General features: G+C 38.7%; 1 protein-coding gene across 1 annotated transcript in view; it reads left to right on the top strand.

The window, feature by feature from the left end:
* aldh16a1.S (aldehyde dehydrogenase 16 family member A1 S homeolog) overlaps positions 1 to 18833 on the top strand; it is a 32213-nt gene extending 13380 nt beyond the window's left edge. Inside the window, 14 exon segments of the mRNA NM_001096186.1 lie at positions 1250 to 1428; positions 1788 to 1865; positions 2025 to 2209; positions 2323 to 2475; positions 4379 to 4576; positions 6587 to 6685; positions 9077 to 9213; positions 11565 to 11670; positions 12935 to 13104; positions 14321 to 14488; positions 15590 to 15794; positions 15996 to 16181; positions 16379 to 16504; positions 18156 to 18833. Coding sequence (NP_001089655.1) covers positions 1250 to 1428; positions 1788 to 1865; positions 2025 to 2209; positions 2323 to 2475; positions 4379 to 4576; positions 6587 to 6685; positions 9077 to 9213; positions 11565 to 11670; positions 12935 to 13104; positions 14321 to 14488; positions 15590 to 15794; positions 15996 to 16181; positions 16379 to 16504; positions 18156 to 18329 — 2164 coding nt within the window. The 3' untranslated portion in view covers positions 18330 to 18833.
* The last annotated feature ends 200 nt before the right edge of the window (positions 18834 to 19033 follow it).

Genomic DNA, 19033 nt, shown 5'->3' on the forward strand with positions numbered 1-19033 from the left:
TATAATAAAAGGCTGCTTCACTTGTGATAGCAGTGAAGTTGTTTATTGCTTGAAATGCCCATGTGGATTGGCATACATTGGGCAGACATCAAGATCCATAAAAGTTAGGCTCAATGAGCATAAGAGCACGATCAGAAATTACAAACCATTGGTACCCATTCCTCAGGGAAGTAAAAATAAGGAACAAGATACAACCAAAATAATGAAAAAGGAAACACTATTAGCAAAGCATTTTTTCGAGCAGGGCCATCAGATAGCGCAGTTGAGATGGCAAATTTTAGAGAAGGTCATCGTTCAGCAAGGGCAAGAAAAGAAATGTAGATTGCTCCAAAGAGAATGCTTTTGGATATGGCTCCTCCAATCCAGAAGCCCCAGGGGTCTCAATGAAGAATATAATTTATCTTGTTATTTATAATTCATTACGGTATTCTTTTCAGCTGCCCTATGAGAAGTTAATTCATGTTGAAAATTGGATCAGAATGATTAATGCTCTTTTTTCAAAAAATTTTTTTCAGATAAGAACAATCTTGTATACCCCAGGGACAGGTAATTAAATTTCCCTTATTAGCAGGGTTAGAGTGTAGCTTAATGTTTTTTAACCTGGTTTTAATTATGTATATTTTGTAAATTTGTATTGGTTTATAACACATTGTCATAAGAAATTTTAGCACAAGGAGCTTGTTATCAGCACATCTTTTATTCTTTTATAGATGCAACAATGTTGTAACTGTTGAACAAGCGACACATTTTTTCCACAAATGGACACTTTGATACATTTGTTGCATATACGAAACCTTTTACTCTTCACTACAATGTCATCTGCTTGGACACTTTCACAAGGATTTTAAGAATGTTTTACTATTTTGTATGAACCCTTACAGGGGCTGGTCACTTTATTAATTATGCTAAACATGTTAATTGATCACATGATATATACTTGCATTGTGGTCTTTTTTAGTATGCTTGATAAAGGGGTTGTTACCCCGAAACGTTGCACGTCCGCACAATAAAGAGCACGGGGTAACCCGGCACTTGAATTGCCACGTGTGCCAGTGATTCTGTTTGTTTTGTACGTCCAACGCAGCTTCCCATATTATGCTCTGAGTTGGTACTGAAGTAATGTGTTGCATTTTAAGCCTATTTCTTTGTTTATTTTGCTGTTAACATTTAAGATAATTCCCAGGTATTTAATTGGTTTCAAAACTCTGCACATATGCTCTATTGAACATCTGTTTGATTTCCTCCATAGCATTGCCCGCACTGTACAAAAACATCAGAGATTACTAAGCGTGATTGAAAGTATGGACAATGGGAAGCCAATCCGTGAGTCACGGGACTGTGATGTTCCACTTGTGGTTCGCCATTTCTATCATCATGCTGGATGGGCACAGCTCAGGGATACTGAAATGAATGGATGGAAGCCCCTTGGTAAGAGAAATTAAGAGCATGATATCTTGCCTGCTGCAGAGCAAACTGCAAGATCAATTCTTCTTAGACTATTTTATTTTGTAGCACATTTTCTCCAATGCTGGGGGGGGGGAACTCCATTTCGCCCTAACCTTGGTGTCCACTGACAAACATGGCGTAATTCTGTCAGAACACAGAAAGGGCATTAACTTGGAAGCACAAAAGTATAAATTTTTACATCAAAATACGTCCTGTCTGTGCATGGTTAGGCAGATGACATGTCTGTCTGAGTGGAATGGAGATTATTGCTATGCTGGAGCTATGTGACATAGCCATTAGGTGTCTATCATAAAAGCAACACTATTTGCTCTTGTCTCTAGGTGTTATTGCTGCTATTGTTCCTTGGAATTTTCCTCTAATGTTACTCACCTGGAAGATTTGTCCTGCTTTAGCCATGGGTAAGTGTCCAGTTTAATGTCTAAGTACTCATTGCCCCTCTTTGACTTACTGCTCCAGTCGAACAAGGAGTATGGCAACTACCACTGGCTGTGTACTGTTTAATAGTCTCCTACTTTGAGTGACCTCATCCATGAAACCATTTAAATGTGTTACTGCAGGTAACACCGTAGTGCTTAAACCTGCTACCTACACACGGCTGACCGCACTGCTGCTAGCAGAGATCTGTGCTGAGGCAGGACTTCCACCGGGAGTATTCAATGTGGTCACTGGCAATGGAGCCTTTGGTGGGAAACTGGCTGACCATCCAGATGTGGACAAAGTAGCATTTACTGGTTCTACCGAGGTAACATAAAACACATATACATTTAGGTATTACATATACTGATAAATACATAACTGCTTGCTCTTGTAGATGAATTTAAGCCACATTCATTTGTATCACTCCTGTCAATTCAGGTTGGGCGGACTCTGCGCAAAGCAACAGCTGGCACCGGGAAGAAATTATCTCTGGAGCTTGGTGGGAAATCGCCATTCATTGTGTTTGACACATCTGATCTAGATAGTGCTGTAGAGGGAATAGTGGATGCCATCTGGTTCAATCAAGGCCAGGTTAGTAGGACTATAAATAGTAAAATTAATTGTTAACATAATACACATATTGTTAGTGTGGGGTGTATATTAATTTTACGGTATATTGCTTTAGTGTTTGAGGCTAAAGCCACTCTTTAATTAGGTGCACAAAACTTGAATAACGGGCAGGCACCACTCCAGAACACCAAAACCAGTCAGTCAGTAGAATCCAGCAGCCCAAAAGGTGCCTGCCCGTTATTCAAGTTTTGAGTGTTGCTCCCCCCTGCTGAATGTCTGGGGCATAAGCACCCAGACCCACCATGGAAAGCGGTTCCCGTATTCAAGGAATACCTATGGTCTAAATATATGTTTCCTTAATTAGGTGAACAAAATAAAAAACCTTGCAGCATGCTTAGTAATATGCTGTTTTACTAAAGGTAAAATACCAAGTGGCAGTAAAAAGATGATATGTATTTATATTATTTAACACACACACCTTAGGGCTCACTTATTAATGGAGTGCATCGTACAAAGTTCAGTTTTAGGACACAAACTGGCATTTTCCTTTACCAAGAATGCATTTTGCCCAGTATTCCAGTTACATTTCAGGGGCACACACTGTACACTTTAAGTTGCATACACTGTACATTTTGGTAAATCGCACACAAATTGTGGGACACTATTTCCCCTGTATTTGTGTTTGAATATGGGTTACCTCTGGCACGTGGTGATAATTTTAGCATTACAGTCTGATTCACTTGGTGCAAGTTCCAGGGCTCCCTATTGTCCATATGTGTACTTTAGTGCTATTAATCAGAGCAAGCTGGACAATAGTGATGTGCTGGCTGGTCCGAAGCCCACGGGACCTGCAGGTTCAGACCGACTTCCGGACAGTGTTCTTGGGCAGGTTCAGTCTGAACTTTAACCTACATTCTTCCTGCCCCCCGGCCTTCTTCTGCCCGACTTCTATACTATATTATTATACTCGCACAGGCCCTGTTCCGCCCCTTTAATGACATCACAGAGGGACGGGTCGGGCGTGGGTATATAAAGAGGGGAGCGCACTGGATTAGGGTCGTGTGCAGGTGGAGGAGCAGCGATTTAGGGTCTGGTGTGGTGAGTTTTTCACGACCTGCACATCACTATTGGATGAATAGTTTAACTTGTGATGGAGCATGAATGGCCACAAGTTTTTTTGAATATCGTACTTAAAAGTGCTTTAAACTTGGGTATAGTTAATAACCCTCTAGTGATATAACTGATAATTGATGTCAGCCCCCTGATCAAAATATTACATATATACCAGTAACTTTTTATTTTCCAAATTCATAAGGTAATCCGGCATCCATCATTGAAGCTAAAGGTGTTAATTCTACATCTATACTGTAAAACATATTTTCATTAAACATTATTTGACTACATTATTTGACCTTCCTTTCGACACTGTTGATTCTGAACCTAGTGTTGTTTTTGTCAAGTTGAGACCAAATCTCACTGTTTATATTACCACTGATCTATAATGAAGCAGACTCATAATTTCCTTGCTTTTTATACAAGTCATGGTTTGTGTCTAATTGACTTTGGCTGCCAAACATTACTTGCCAAGTGCATTACGTACAAGTAGCCTTTTGCCCTCCTTTGTTAAGGCTTCATTTAACAGTGCCACTGTAATGGAATAACTTGTGCACATTTATTGGTCAAATGTCTAAGCTTTCTGTTTACCCTAATTGAATCTTCTTTGTTCCTATATGAAAATGTCTATATATCCAAGAAACTTGCACTGTAGTTAATGTAGCTGGCCTTTGTCTTGTCTACTGTTGTATCCATTACCTGGTGGGGACCAAGATATAGATCGTTTCATGTATAGTCAGTAGTATCCTTGTTAGATAATCAGCATACTGTATATAGTAAGATGCAATAATTGTTGGCTGCTTTTCATTAGGTTTGCAGTGCTGGCTCACGGCTTCTTATGCAAGAATCTATCTCGGAAGATTTAGTTCGCCGACTTAAGCAGAGGATGTCACATTTGAGGCTGGGAGACAGCCTAGATAAAACCATAGATATGGGAGCCTTGGTGGATGAGACACAGAAAAAAACAATTGAGGAGTTTGTGGAAGAAGCACGGGCAGAGGGAGCAGACGTAAGAACTATTGAAATAACATGCTTACATGAATGCATTCAGTTTCCCAGTGCCAAGCTTAATTTAAAAAATTTACATAAACACATCTGAATAAATGTGTTTTTTTTTTAACAAAGGTACATGAATACACATATTTAAAGAAAGCCATTATAGTCTATCTCTGTCTCAGAGGAACCATTTTCCAACCTCTTGTTCTTGATGGATTCTGGGATGTGAAGTTCCTCTGCTTTCTATGGTGGGTGGTGCACAGATTCTTTCAAATCAGTCAGTGAGAATGGTAAAATTTCTCATTGGATGCCACAAAAATGATTATGCTCTGAAACTCGGGAGGTACTAACTGTGCCATTGAGAAGTATGAATAATAACGACACTGAAACACTTTTTTTCAGTTTTCAACAATTGTTTTCCATTTTTTATTTCTTACAGTTTTCCCAAAATTTAACTTAAGGTTAATGTTCGTGTCTCTAGTGTTTCGATCTGGCAGCTCAGTGATCAGGAGCATCTGAATTGTTGCAATTTAGTTGATACATTTAGTTGATTTCTCTGCAGTATCTGTGGAATTTCAGCAACTATTGTATCAATTCTAACAGCTGCCTTTAATGAAACTCAGAATCTGCTCAGCAGGGACAAAGATAACAAATGTATCAACTAAATGTATCAATTTAGAACAGTTAGAGACTTCTCCCCTTCCAGACCTGCTTTAGAAAGTGAAAAATGAAACTTTACACTTCAATTTTAGAAAATAGAAAGCAATTTGGAAAAAGGCTTTATTTCTGATAAACTATCTGAAACTAACTGAACTGAAAAAAAAGTGTTTGAAAATGAACAACCCCTTGAAGGAAAATGAAAGGTAAAATCACTGGTGGTGCCAAATGTTAGGCACCCCTCAATGATTATTGTCACCTACCGAGAGCTGGCACAAAAGCACCAGTCTGGTTAGGGTCAGGCTGGGCCGGTGGGACACCGGGAAAAAAACACGATGGGCCCAGGCTCTTTTGGGTCCTGCCGGCCCAGACCCGCTCCTGCACTCCCACTCACTTCTGCACGAAAGTCTTGCAAGCTTGCGCAAGCATGTGGTTTGAAGACCAGGAGGTATCGGCGCCACTCAATAGTTTGGGGCTGGGGGCCCCCGGATTCGCTCCTGCACTCCCTCTTCTGTAGAAAAAACTCACCAACGTGCATGTGCGCCGATCTATCTGGCATGGTGTAAGCTGTCTGAGAGGGCTACAGAACATTGTGGTCTCCCAGCCAACCCACAACTTTGTAGGCTGCTATCATAAATATTTAATGCTCTGAATTTGGTACCACGTTTACAGGAAACAAACTGAGTATTTTAATTAAATACAATTGGTAGTAGTTACACATTGAATCCACAGTGCATGTTAAGAGGAAGCAAAAAAACACATGCGCTATACTAAGGTGTATTAGCATCTCGGAAGTATTTTGATCTCTGGTCAAATTACTAATAAAGTTTGTTTTGTCAAACGCAGCTTAATGATGCGTAAAAACCAATTTAGCATCACATAGATTTTGGGGCAGATGGGGTATAGGAGGTATCGGCGGCACTCAATAATTTGCTCCTGCACTCCCTCTTCTGCTTCCCAGCGTGCAGGAGGAGGTATCGGTGGCATAGAATAGTTTGTAGCTGGGGGGCCCAGGGGACGCTGAGGCTGCAGGCCCGGGTGGCCCCAGTCTGACACTGAGATATATATATATATATATATATATATATATATATATATATATATATATATATATATATATATATATATATATATATATATATATATATATATATATATATATATATATATATATATAAAAATACAAAGACAGAGTGCCATACCGAAAATGTATTTGGTCTTCAAACCAATTTTTTTTTTTTTCATCTCCCTTACCATTTTGTTTTATGATGGTGGGTCAAAGGAAATATGAATAAAATCTAAGTTGATTCTCATTGCAGACTGTCAAATTTCTGTTAACATTTGATACCATATTATGTTCACACAGGTTTTCCAGTCACCTGGTCCCATTCCGAAGAAAGGGTTGTTCTACCCTCCCACCTTAATCACTGGAGTGAACACCACATCACGATGTGTGAGAGAAGAGGTAACAGCCACTCTCAGAATATTCACAACAGCCTGTCCTGTTAGGGTTATCTCCTGATTTGTGTATTATACTTCACAAATATAAAACAGCTCACTGTTACTCTCATCACTGGTGCTATAGCATGCTGGTGATAGAATCATACCAACTTATAGAGCATTACTAAGTCAGATATAAGGGATGATAAAGCATTGCGTGTATAGAAAGGATATATTTGTCCTTAAAGGACATGTAAAGGCAAAAAAATAAAATCCCATTTTTACTTTCTTTAATGAAAAAGAAACCTATCTCCAATCTACTTTAATTAAAAAATGTGTACCGTTTTTATAAGAAACCTGACTGTATGCAGTGAAATTCTCCATTCATTTACTGCTGTGGATAGGAATTCTCAGATGGTGCCTAACTGCTCTGCAGGGAAACAATCATACTTATGAACAGCAGGGGGAGCCCCTGCCTTACTTCCCAGCCATGCAGAACTCAAGCAGCATTGTTTATGATGATCCCTAAGCAGCCCAGACCACACTGAGCATGTGCACAGTCTTAGTCTTGCAAAGATGTATAATAAAGTTACAAGATGGTGACCCCCTGCGGCCAACTTTGAAAGCATAAATTATTTGTTTGATTAGGCTTGTGGTGCAGTAAGTTCATGTTTATATTTAGTATACAAAATACAGCATTTCTAGCCTCATTCCATTTTAGTCTTTACATGCCCTTTAATAGCATGCAAGATGTTGCCACAGGTCGTTTTGAGTTTATTCCTAATATAATTGTGAGCTTGTGGGATTTATAGAAAGAACTGTAATTTTAATCTGCTTATTGAAAGCCCTGACTGCAATGTAGATCAAACCAATTTCATGAAAAAAAATAAACTGATGCAGGATTGGAATCCTGTCTCATATTTGATATTAAATGTGTCTCAAAGAAGCATCCACTTTGGGTAACATATTGGCACCAAGTTTGGTGTCATCAGTCCCAGTGAATCCTAATGGAAACTGGTTATCTGTGAAAGGGACATACAGATGTGGAGCAACTATATGTAAGACTTGTGAAGTAATTTCAGTTGGTACAGGCTTTAGATTGGACAATTCTGGCTTTTATAGTTGTAACACAAAAAGTGTAGTATACATCTTAGAATGTGGACATTGCAAAAACAGTATGTGGGCTGTACAACAAGTTGTCTAAAAGAAAGGATAAGAGAACATATAAGGGCCATTACATAAAAAAGATGGTGTCCCCTGTTGGAAAACATTTTGCATTTTGAAGGTAATTAAACACTACAGGTCAAGGTCAATCAGTGACTTGGGGGGGGGCACATGGGTCATAACTGTTTGGTTTTGAATCTGAGCTGAATGCTGAGGATCAATTGCAAGCTCACTAAACAGTTAATACATATTATATACATATTATATAAATGTCACAATATAAGGCTGATTATTAAATAATTCAGATCATTGACATTTGGCAGCTCAGAAACCAGCACAACTAGCATCAAAATGTATAAATCAGCCCTGTGGCATCAGACATCAAACTTCATTTTCTGCTTGATAATTAGTGATGACCCCTAAGCTTAAGCATCTCAACAGCTGCTCAGAGCCCACCGAGCATGAGTGGAAAACTCTTGTGACATGTTTGAAGTCCTAGATCATTATTATAGAGATGCTAAAACTTTAGGCTGGTTCAATATATAAAATATGGCATTTCTAGCCATATTCATTTTTAGGGTTTAGTTGTCCTTTAAACCAGCCTCTACTTTGCACTTCCTTCCTGCACCACAGCCAGTTTGGTAATTCTTATAAATCACTACCAACTTTCCCTATATTAGTCCCTTGCAGGCAATGTACTATACTGTAATTCTATATACATGAACCTATAAATACATATTCAGTGGTTTTCAACCTGCACCACAGCCAGTTTGGTAATTCTTATAAACCACTACCAACTTTCCCTATATTGGTCCCTTGCAGGCAATGTACTATACTGTAATTCTATATACATGAACCTATAAATACATATTCAGTGGTTTTCAATTATGGTTTATTGGTCTATGTGCAAGGTATAATTTCTAAGATGACATACTCTGTAGCTCACATTTGAGCTATACTACATGTTATAGTTAATTATTACAGAAGCTTCACTGCACATGGTTAGAAAAGATTACATCTTTGTAATACACAAGATAAATATCCTGTAAATTATATCCTTATAAATGGTGCTTAGTGATGTCATCCATTCTAATCCGAGCTTAGTTGTATAATTTTTGCCACACAGCTCACTGAAACTTGTGTATTATAATAAATATATGGGCATGGAACTCCTTGGTGACTTATAATATACTTATGTTTTACAATATGGGGTACTTTATTCACTATGTATATATATTTCCCCCCTTTTCAGATTTTTGGACCAGTTCTGGTTGCAATGACCTTTCGCACAGCAAAAGAAGCAATAGCCCTGGGGAACAATACTCCATATGGACTGGCTGCAAGTGTGTGGACAGAAAACCTTCCCTTAGCGCTTGAGGTTGCCCTTAGGTAAAAATGGTCATCCTCACTAAGTTGACTTCTTACTCAATAAAATGCACCGAATCCACTATTTGGGATTCAGCCAAATCCCTAAATCCTTTGTGAAAGATTTGTCTGAATACAGAACCGAATCCTAATTTGCATATGCAAATTAGAGGCGGAAAAGAAAAAGTGGAAAAAGAATGTTTTAGTTCCTTGTTTTGACACAAAAAGTCACGTGATTTCCCTTCCCACACCTAATTTACATATGCAAATCCAGTAAATCCAGAAGTGACGGCACTCACAGAAAAAAATTGGAACAGTCCAATAAAGTGAAACCATGGAGGTTTATTGTGATCCTACGTTTCGGTTCCTTCTTGGAACCTTCGTCAGGGAAAGAAAACAGAACACAACAGTACAGTGCAGGGTTTAAATGGTGTCAAAATGGCGCCAAACTGTGGTTGCTAGGGTGCCTAGCAACCCGTGCACAGGGAAAATGTGACAGTACAAGGTTAAAAGCAGTATTATGGGCATAAGGCTAGGCGAGTATACCTTTAAGGCAGGGGCCAAACCCATGAACCATCCAAAATTTCAAACGCCACAGTACATGAATAAAGAGCGAGCACTCTCAGGTCTTAGGAAGAATAAAGGTGCATTTTATTTAGCAAAAAAAAGTTGCTGACATTTCAGTTAGCACTTTAGCCTTTTTTAAAAAGTGCAAAACATCAAACAAACCAATCATATAAACATATAGTAGCGGGAAAGGCGTCATCTGGCGTCAGAAGGGGTGAAGCAAGTATGCAAATTACTTAATTTAACATTGACAAACAACAAAGGACAAAAGGTTGTCAGGGAAAAATATGCAGTGATCTATGTATCGATTTAGTAACAATTGCCGCTATTTGTGTGGCAAAATATTTATACTGTAAACATTGTAGCACTCAATAGGCAACTCTGTATAAGGCAGATCAACGGTAAAGTTAGTTACAAAATGTTCAATGGGCAATCAGTAAATAATACGGCATATCTCTCTATACCTGTATATTAAGTGCAATATTATCAAACATTAAAAAACAAGCTTGTAGAATTATGCAATTTTTTTACAAGCTTGTTTTTTCATGTTTTCTATTCCCCTGCAACCAGGACTGTTAGCATACAGTTAAAGGGGAGGTTCACCTTTAAGCTAACTTTTAGTATGTTATGGCTAATTCTAAGAAGCTTTTCAATTGGTCTTCATTATTTATTTTTTTTATAGATTTTTAATTATTTGCCTTCTTCTTCCGTCTCTTTCCCAACTTTCAAATGAGGGTCACTGACCATATCTAAAACAAATGCTCTGTAAGGATACAAATGTATTGTTATTGGTACTTTTTATTATCGTTCTATTCCGTCCCTCTCCTTTTCATATTTTAGTCCCTTATTTAAATCAGTGCATGGTTGCTCGGGTAAATTGAAACCTAGATTGCTGAAACTGCAAACTGAAGTGCTGCTGCATAAAAAGCTAACTCAAAAACCACAATAATAAAAATGAAAACCAATTGCAAATTGTCTCAGAATATCACTCTCTACATCCTACTGAAAGTTAATTTAAAGGTGAACAACCCCTTTAAGGGTATTGCTCCTCTTTGTTCCTGTATATATACACAATAGATATCAATCATTTTTACGATAGCATTTTAACTATGTATGTAAATCTAGAATTTTGCAATCCAAAATGTAACCAGTGCTTTCAGCCAATGCCAAAAATGTTTAAAGGGGAACTCCAGCTTCCAAACCAAAAATCTGATAAAGAGGCCCAAATAACACAGAAACCCCTAATATACCAATCACAGTTACCCGTTTCTTCAAAAAGTATGAATAAATGCCATTTTTTATGCTGAAATCCAGCTGTTTAACAGTTCTTCTCTTTCTGCATCATTTGAAATCCTGGCAGGGAAGGAGGGACTAAACACTGATGTTACAAATTGTAACAACTTCTCCACAGCTTACAGACAGCATGCAGGAACTACATAACCCACAATGCATTGCACTGTCATGTTCCTTATTGAAATCACATGTGCAGGGAATTGTGGGGTTTGGAGGATGGAGTCTGAGGACAGATGGCTGTTGATACAAAGTAAAAATAGTCAGCCAGCTCAGCAAAGTAGTCAGACAGCAGGAGAGCAGGGGGCTAGGCTTAGGGAACTGTCAGAAACCATTAAAAATCATGAAAAGTTGGCATATTTTTTAATTTATGTTTATTGCAAAGTTTCCTTTAAAAAAGCTTGTTATGTTTTTGTGGCCTTCCCCTTTAAATACAATGGAATCTTTGCTATATATTTGATGATTTTTTAGCATATGCATTGCTTGTGACTTTCACTTCTTTTTTTTTTTTTGCTCAGTATTAAAGCAGGCACAGTGTGGGTGAATGGGCACAACATATTTGATGCAGCTGCTGGCTTTGGTGGTTACAAAGAAAGTGGATTTGGCCGTGATGGGGGTAAGGAGGTAAGAGATTTTCTCAAAAATGAATCCACATCCAAATTTTATTTATTTTTTTTTGATTTTACGACCGAAAATTCAGCTTTTTCTGATTTTTGCCTGAAAAACCATGAAGTTGACGTATTATTGCACAAACCCAGTGTAGATCAGGATATCTTTGGGACTTGTGTCATTGACTTATATACAAGGTCTGAGATGCCGGATTTTCGGATTGTGGCATTCGGACTTTAATAAATAACTCCCTAAGAGTGCCAGACTTATAGCAGGAATAACTGGCTGTAACATGGGATCCCAGTGAAAGTGACGACACATTTGCCAATGAAAGGTGCAAACTAGGCCCCTCAAGTCAGAGTCAGCAGCTTATAGGTCCATGTATGGAGCATTTCTGACAGCCAGCCTGCCTATATCTATATCTGGCTGACAGTCAGCTTTAGTTTGAAAGCATGTGCCTTGTGATGTCCCTGGTATAATAAACCAATTCCAACATGCGTCAGTGATTTGGAATTCCCAGCTGGTTCTATAGTGAGTATGATGGAAAAAATTACAATGCGGGAAAATTGCAAAAGAGATTTATTATGCTTCAGTGCAGTTTAGGTCATTTTTTATAATTAATGCAGTTTTGTATAATTGTTTTATTTAAAAGAAGACATGACCAAGCTGTCATGTCTATTGCACACACTCATTTATTCCAGCAGAGGGAGAACTGACTCCACAGCAGAGCAAGCAGCTGTGGTGCAAGGAAAACGCAACTGATGGTTTATAGGAAAATGATGTAGCTAACTAATATACATTTTTCATCAGATTATGTGTAGTTTATTGGATACAGACTTAAAACTAGAAAATAATAGGCTGTACATGCTTCACACTACAGCCACTTTCACACTACAGTCACTTTCACACTACAGTCACAATGTATTTGGAGAGCAGTTATTTTTTCTTTTGTTAAATTTGATTAAAAGGGAAATTTAGGGTAGTGGGAATTTATTACTGGGCAAGCCATCTTTCTGTTTGCAACTGAAAATGCTGTTTGTAAGGGTCTATGAATTAAGCTGGGACTAATATATATATATATTTATATGTGTATATGCTGTCAAACAGTCTGCCTGTTTATTGTGAAATGTAATAAAAATAGTTTGAAGCGAGAGAATAAGTTTTACTCTTACTTAAGTCTTGTCCCTGCTGGCCATACATTGCAGAAGTGATCAGGCGGGAGCTACTGTTGTGTGTTGCCAATTATGATACAAAGATTGTAACCCTGTGCTTTATCCAGGGACTTTATGAATATGTAAGACCTTCTTGGGAGAGCAGGCCCCAGCCTAACCCCGGTGAACTGAATTACAAAACATTTGCTGCCTCATATGGGGCTGACTTACCTCCTATTCCTGGACAGAAGGATATCCAGCCATCTGTTATTCAACTCCAGGACAGCCGGATACCCAGGTACATCGTTATATTATTTAAATGCTTTGTAGCTTTTTTTTTTGTTAGCCAAGAGATATCCCAGAAAGAAGCATTCCAGCTTTCATTCAACTTCATATCTTATAAAGATAGAAGTGTTATCACTGCCTTATTCCAAATGTCCCAACCTAGAATTTTCACTTTTAAGGAAGTGCATTTGCAAAGGGAGGAATTGAAAATCTATTCCCAGGATGTTCTTTTGTTGGAAAAATCACGAAGTGGACATGCCAAAGTATGCTTAAAACTTGCCCTATGTCTCTGTGTCTTTCAAATAAAAAAATATATAGATAGATACATAGCTAGATATATAGATAGATATTGAATAAAGTACCCCCTATTGTAAATATAAGGATATTATAAGTCACAGAGAAGTTCCATGACCATATAAAAGCACAAGGCCGAAGTACAAGGGGTACTTTATTTATTATAATACACAAGTTTTAGTGAGTCATGTGACAAAAATGATATCACTACTCACCATTTTTAAAAGATATAATTTACTTTAGGTACATAGCTAGATATATAATAAATAAAGTACCCCCTCTTGTAAAATATAAGGATATTATAAGTTACCAAGGAGTTTCATGACCATATAAAAACACAAGGCCTAAGGCCGAGTGTTTTTATGCAGGTCATGGAACTCCAAGGTAACTTCTCATATTTTGTAACGGGGGGTACTTTATTTATTATAATACACAAATTTTAGTGAGTAATGTGACAGAAATGACATCAGACCTCACCATTTATAACTGATGACATCAGAACTCACCGTTGATAAGGATATAATTTACAGGATATTCATGGCTTTTGTGTATTGTATATCAAACTTCACGACCTAGAACAGGCTTACTCCACCTGTACATTAGGGACCTATCAGAACAAACTGGTAATTACTCCCAATGTTCCCAATATTTCCCAATTTCCTATTGCGAACTCCCCCATTCGGATAGAAGGAGCCAAGAGCTGGTGTCCACTGTTTACAGAAAAAAACAAACCTAGCTAGTCTGTGTTGGTTTGTAAATCAATGCCTGTAGGCTGTTGTGTGACTGAAATATTTTTTCATGTTCTAAAGCCTACTTTTGCAGTATTCATTTAATTCCAGAAAATAATATTTATCCATAGCACTACATCAGCACTTGCACAGACCAGTTTGCATTGGTGATCGTTCAGTAATATATTATTTTGCTTTCCCTTTTAGCGTCGACAGGACCTACAAACTCTATTACGCTGGAGCCCAGAAGCGCCCAGATGGAATGTACTCTCGCCCAGTCTGTGGACCTGATGGGACTGTCGTAGCTTATGTCTCTGATAGCAACAGAAAAGATGTCCGCAATGCAGTGGAAGCTGCACACAAAGCTGCTCCAGGGTAACAAGGGGGTACTGAGCTTATAAGTTATATTGGATCATTCATCTGACACCCAGCTTCTGCAAGAAGACAGAATGAAGAGAAACTGATGCTGAGAGAGGAATAGTGAAGATTATTTCAGAAACAATGCAGAATTTTTAATTGATTGTATTTATAAAGTTTCACAAAGTTAACACTTGAGAAAGAGCTCAGCTCGAAACATGTCGTGACACTATAAAGCACTTGAATTTTGCAGCAAAGTTCTGCCTACTGGACCCATTATTAACCACAACTTTTTCATGTTGAAAGTTTCTTACTTCAATATGCTAAAGCTATTAAATTTCCATTTTCACTATAGTTCCCTTTTAAAAAAAAAATCCAACTATATATAGCACCAACATATTTTGCAGCACTGACACAAATACATAATAATCATTGTCTGTGGAAAACAGGATTAAATACTTGTAATCTTAATCTTAGCCGGATGGACAGATTTTTGTGATTCCTAGATATTGCAACATATGTTGACAACCAGATTGCAAAGACCCATCTAACTGTATATTTATGAGCAACTGGTTAGATTGTTGAGTGGAGTTCTATGCCCAGATTGGCTAATAACCCTCTTACATACACTGATCAGGTTGCTCGATCAAATTGGTCATTAATGAAGAAGGAAAGGTTAAAACTAAGTAAGCTTTATCAGAATGGTATATATAAATACACCAGTAAACCCTCAAAGTAATGCTGCTCTGAGTCCTCTGTCAAAAGAAACACAGCATTTCTTTACTTCTATTGTGTATACATGGGTTTCTGTATCAGACTTCCTGTTTTCAGCATAACTCTCCAGGGCTAGGGCTTGAGCATGCTCAGTTTGCTCCTCTCTCCCCCCTCCCTGCTTTAATCTGAGCCAAGTGCTTATATGGCAGCTGCTATCCTCAAACAGAGAGAGCTTCTAAAGCTGTTTACGTGGGTATGGTAAAGCATACTGCAAAATAAATATAGTGTTATAGCTTGCACTATTGTGGCTCATCTATTGGCAATAAACTGCTTTGGTAGCTTTCCTTCTCCTTTAACAGAAATGGGAAAACTACTTGAGACTGCAGCTCTCCATGTCTTTACTAGGTGGGGGAAAAGGGCAGCACACAACAGAGCACAGATTGTGTACTACATGGCTGAAAACCTTGAGCTACGAAGGGACGAGGTGGCACAGAGACTGAGCACCCTGACAGGGCAATCCAAGGAGAAGGCTTTGCTGGAAGTAGATCTGAGCATCCAAAGGTTGTTTTACTGGGGAGCATATTGTGACAAATATGGAGGCACTGTACAGGTAAGAACTAGTATCAGACTCAAAAACAATATGAAAAAACATTAACTTTGATCAAATAGAGTTTTTGATGAAATGCAGCCTCACAGCCCATTCCTACACAAAAAGGTCTATGTAGGTGTTATTTATTGTGACGAGAAAAATGAATGGAGGGTCTGGTCATAGATACTCAGTTTAATCATGCTGAATTGTATCTGTTCATAGGAAACCTTGCTGTATGGGGCAACTGTTATGATTCGGGAACCAGTTGGTGTGGTGGGCATTACTTGCCCAGATGAATATCCTCTCCTGAGTTTTGTCAGTCTCTTTGCTCCAGCTATTGTGCGTGGAAATGCCGTGATTATGATACCAAGCGAGAAGTTTCCTCTGCCAGCCTTAGATTTCTACCAGGTAATTGTTACCAATAATCAGAATTTATCGGGCGGAGGTTATTGTTCCTAGATGCAACAAATGTAAGACTATTAATGTGCTAGCAAGGGAAAGATTGTTTTAATGCTGCCACCCTTGCTAGATAAGTGGCAGTTAGCATTTAGTGCTTGTAAAATAATGAGGTTTTATACAGTTATGTTCTTGTTCATACGTTATAGGTGTTTGATACATCAGACCTTCCTGGAGGAGTTGTGAACCTTCTCACAGGAGGACGAGATCACCTAGCCAAGTACTTGGTGGAGCATCAAGATGTCCAGGCCATGTGGTACTTTGGCTCTGAGCAGGTATGGACGATATACTATGTAGAAAAATGGCAAGCCAGCTGCAGGCCATCTGAAAATGTCAGTGTATATAGAATTGTGTATAGTGAGTAGCACTATGTAGGCGTATATACTGCATAACTATCGTACATGTGCATCTCTTTTCCTTCTGTGAGGTGGTTACCATTTTCTCAATGGCTTTGATAATATTACAACATTTTAATTGATAACTAAATTAAAATCATCAGCATCCCAATGCGCCGTACACATTTTGTGCCTTAAAGGAAAGGAAAATGAATTGTATGCAGGATCTGCATCCCAGGAAGTAGGTATTTAAATAAAAAAAGAGCAAATAGAAGACACAGGAAAAAAAAAACGGAAAAAGGTCTTAAAAAGACAGAATCTCCTATACTGTACTTTCTATATACAGAAAATGCAAAACATTAAAACAATGATAAAACCAACATGAAGTGGTAAGTATATGACTATCCAATATCTTCGAGCAGTGCTGTCCAACTGGCAGGTCTGTAACCTCCCCCCCCCCCTTTGTGTGGGCCCCATATGAATGTCTGCCTGCTGTGACTGCTTCCCTTGTGTAAGTTTAAAGGTATCTGTACTAAAATAAATTGGCCCCTGCATTATTTACCTCTCAAATTCAGACTGTAAACTCCTGCATTGTTCACATTTGTAATCCCCCCCCTGCATTGTTCACACTTGTAACACCTCTATTGTTAACAACCCTAAAACCCTGTATTTGCCATACTCTGTGTACCCTATGCTTCCTGTGTGTGCCATATTCTGCCTTCCCTATGCTTCCTGTGTGTGCCATACTCTGCGTACCCTATGATCCCTATGTGTGCCATACTGTGCCTTCCCTATGCTCCCTGTGTGTGCCATACTCTGCTTGCCTATGCTCCTTATGTGTGCCATACTCTGTGTACCCTATGATCCCTGTGTGTGCCATACTCTGCGTACCCTGTGTGTGCCATACTGTGCCTTCCCTATGCTCCCTGTGTGTGCCATACTCTGCTTGCCTATGCTCCTTATGTGTGCCATACTCTGTGTACCCTATGATCCCTGTGTGTGCCATAATCTGCGTACCCTGTGTGTGCCATACTCTGCCTTCCCTATGCTCCCTGTGTGTGCCATACTCTGCCTGCCCTATGCTCCTTGTGTGTGCTATACTCTGTGTACCCTATGCTCCCTGTGTGTGCCATATTCTGCCTCCCTATGCTCCCTGTGTGCCATACTCTGCCTTCCCTATGCTCCCTGTGTGTGTCATACTCTGCTTTCCCTATGCTCCCTGTGTGTGCCATACTTTGCCTGTCCTATGCTACCCGTGGGACGTGATGTGAGCCTGGTAGGATTTGTTCTGGGGGTTTCTTAGCATTTGGAAATAGTTTTTTGGGCCCCTAAGGTGTTTAATCATGTATGTGGGGGGCTGTTTAACACAGGGTAGAAGGAGGTGACATATGGATATAATAGTATGTTTTAATATGATGTAAATTTTTCACATATGACTGATGTCCCTACAGTGAGCTACCACCAATAGTAGCTATTATAAGCATTGGCTTATCTAGCTAACAACTACCCCTTTATCCAGGGCCAGGGGCATTTGTTATTCTTGGTTTAGGGACAACAAAGTGCCATTAATATTTTTTTTCCTGCTTAACAGGGTTCTAAGTTCGTTGAATGGTCTTCAGCGGAGAACTGTAAGCGAACATGGGTGAACTATGGCCATGCAAGAGATTGGGAAGATGTGCATCAGGGATCAGGTGAAGAGTTCCTGTACCAAGCTACACAGTGTAAAAATATCTGGATCCCCATGGGTGAAATCTTTGCCAACTGAAGCCTCATTAAGAGATATAAGTCGTTAGTTGGTAATTACAAGGGATCAGTGTAGGATTGGGCTCATTGAACATTTCAAGTGCAAAACTGTGCACATTTAAAAGTTGTTCTCAAAGGTCTGTACATGCTCTTTGCAGCTTGCACCAATATAACGGTTCAGCTTGCTTTGACTAACTGGTTACCAACTGGACTCAAAGAATCCCTTGAATTAACACTAGTTTAGGGAGAATTCTGCCTACGTTATGCCAACATACTTTTCAGGGACTATCTATGAGCTGCTAATCACTAAATATGAATAGGGTACCTATAAAGATTGCCCTTTAACTGCCAAATATTACTCTGTTACTTTTTAATTCATTACAGTGCCTTCAAATGCCAGAATAATAATGTACTGTACACCGGAAATGGATATCAAGCCTCAAACAGATGCTTTTGTGCTGCTATAGATCAAATATATGCTATGGGAACACTCACATTTCAATAAATCCATTCATTTCTCATGTCATAGTATTGTTATTATGATGTTTTTTTCTACAGAGCTACAGTTACAAGTAATGCATTTAATCCGTGCATGTCACAGAGCAGACGGAACACTGATGCTTTGATTCTTTAGCCTTAGTAGAAGTCAGAATTTCCCTGAGGGGATTTGCACACCCTATGTGAGTACTGAAAGAAAGTATATTATACAACTGCTTTTGCTTCATC

Source organism: Xenopus laevis, chromosome 7S (assembly GCF_017654675.1).
Source record: "Xenopus laevis strain J_2021 chromosome 7S, Xenopus_laevis_v10.1, whole genome shotgun sequence".
NCBI lineage: Eukaryota > Metazoa > Chordata > Amphibia > Anura > Pipidae > Xenopus > Xenopus laevis.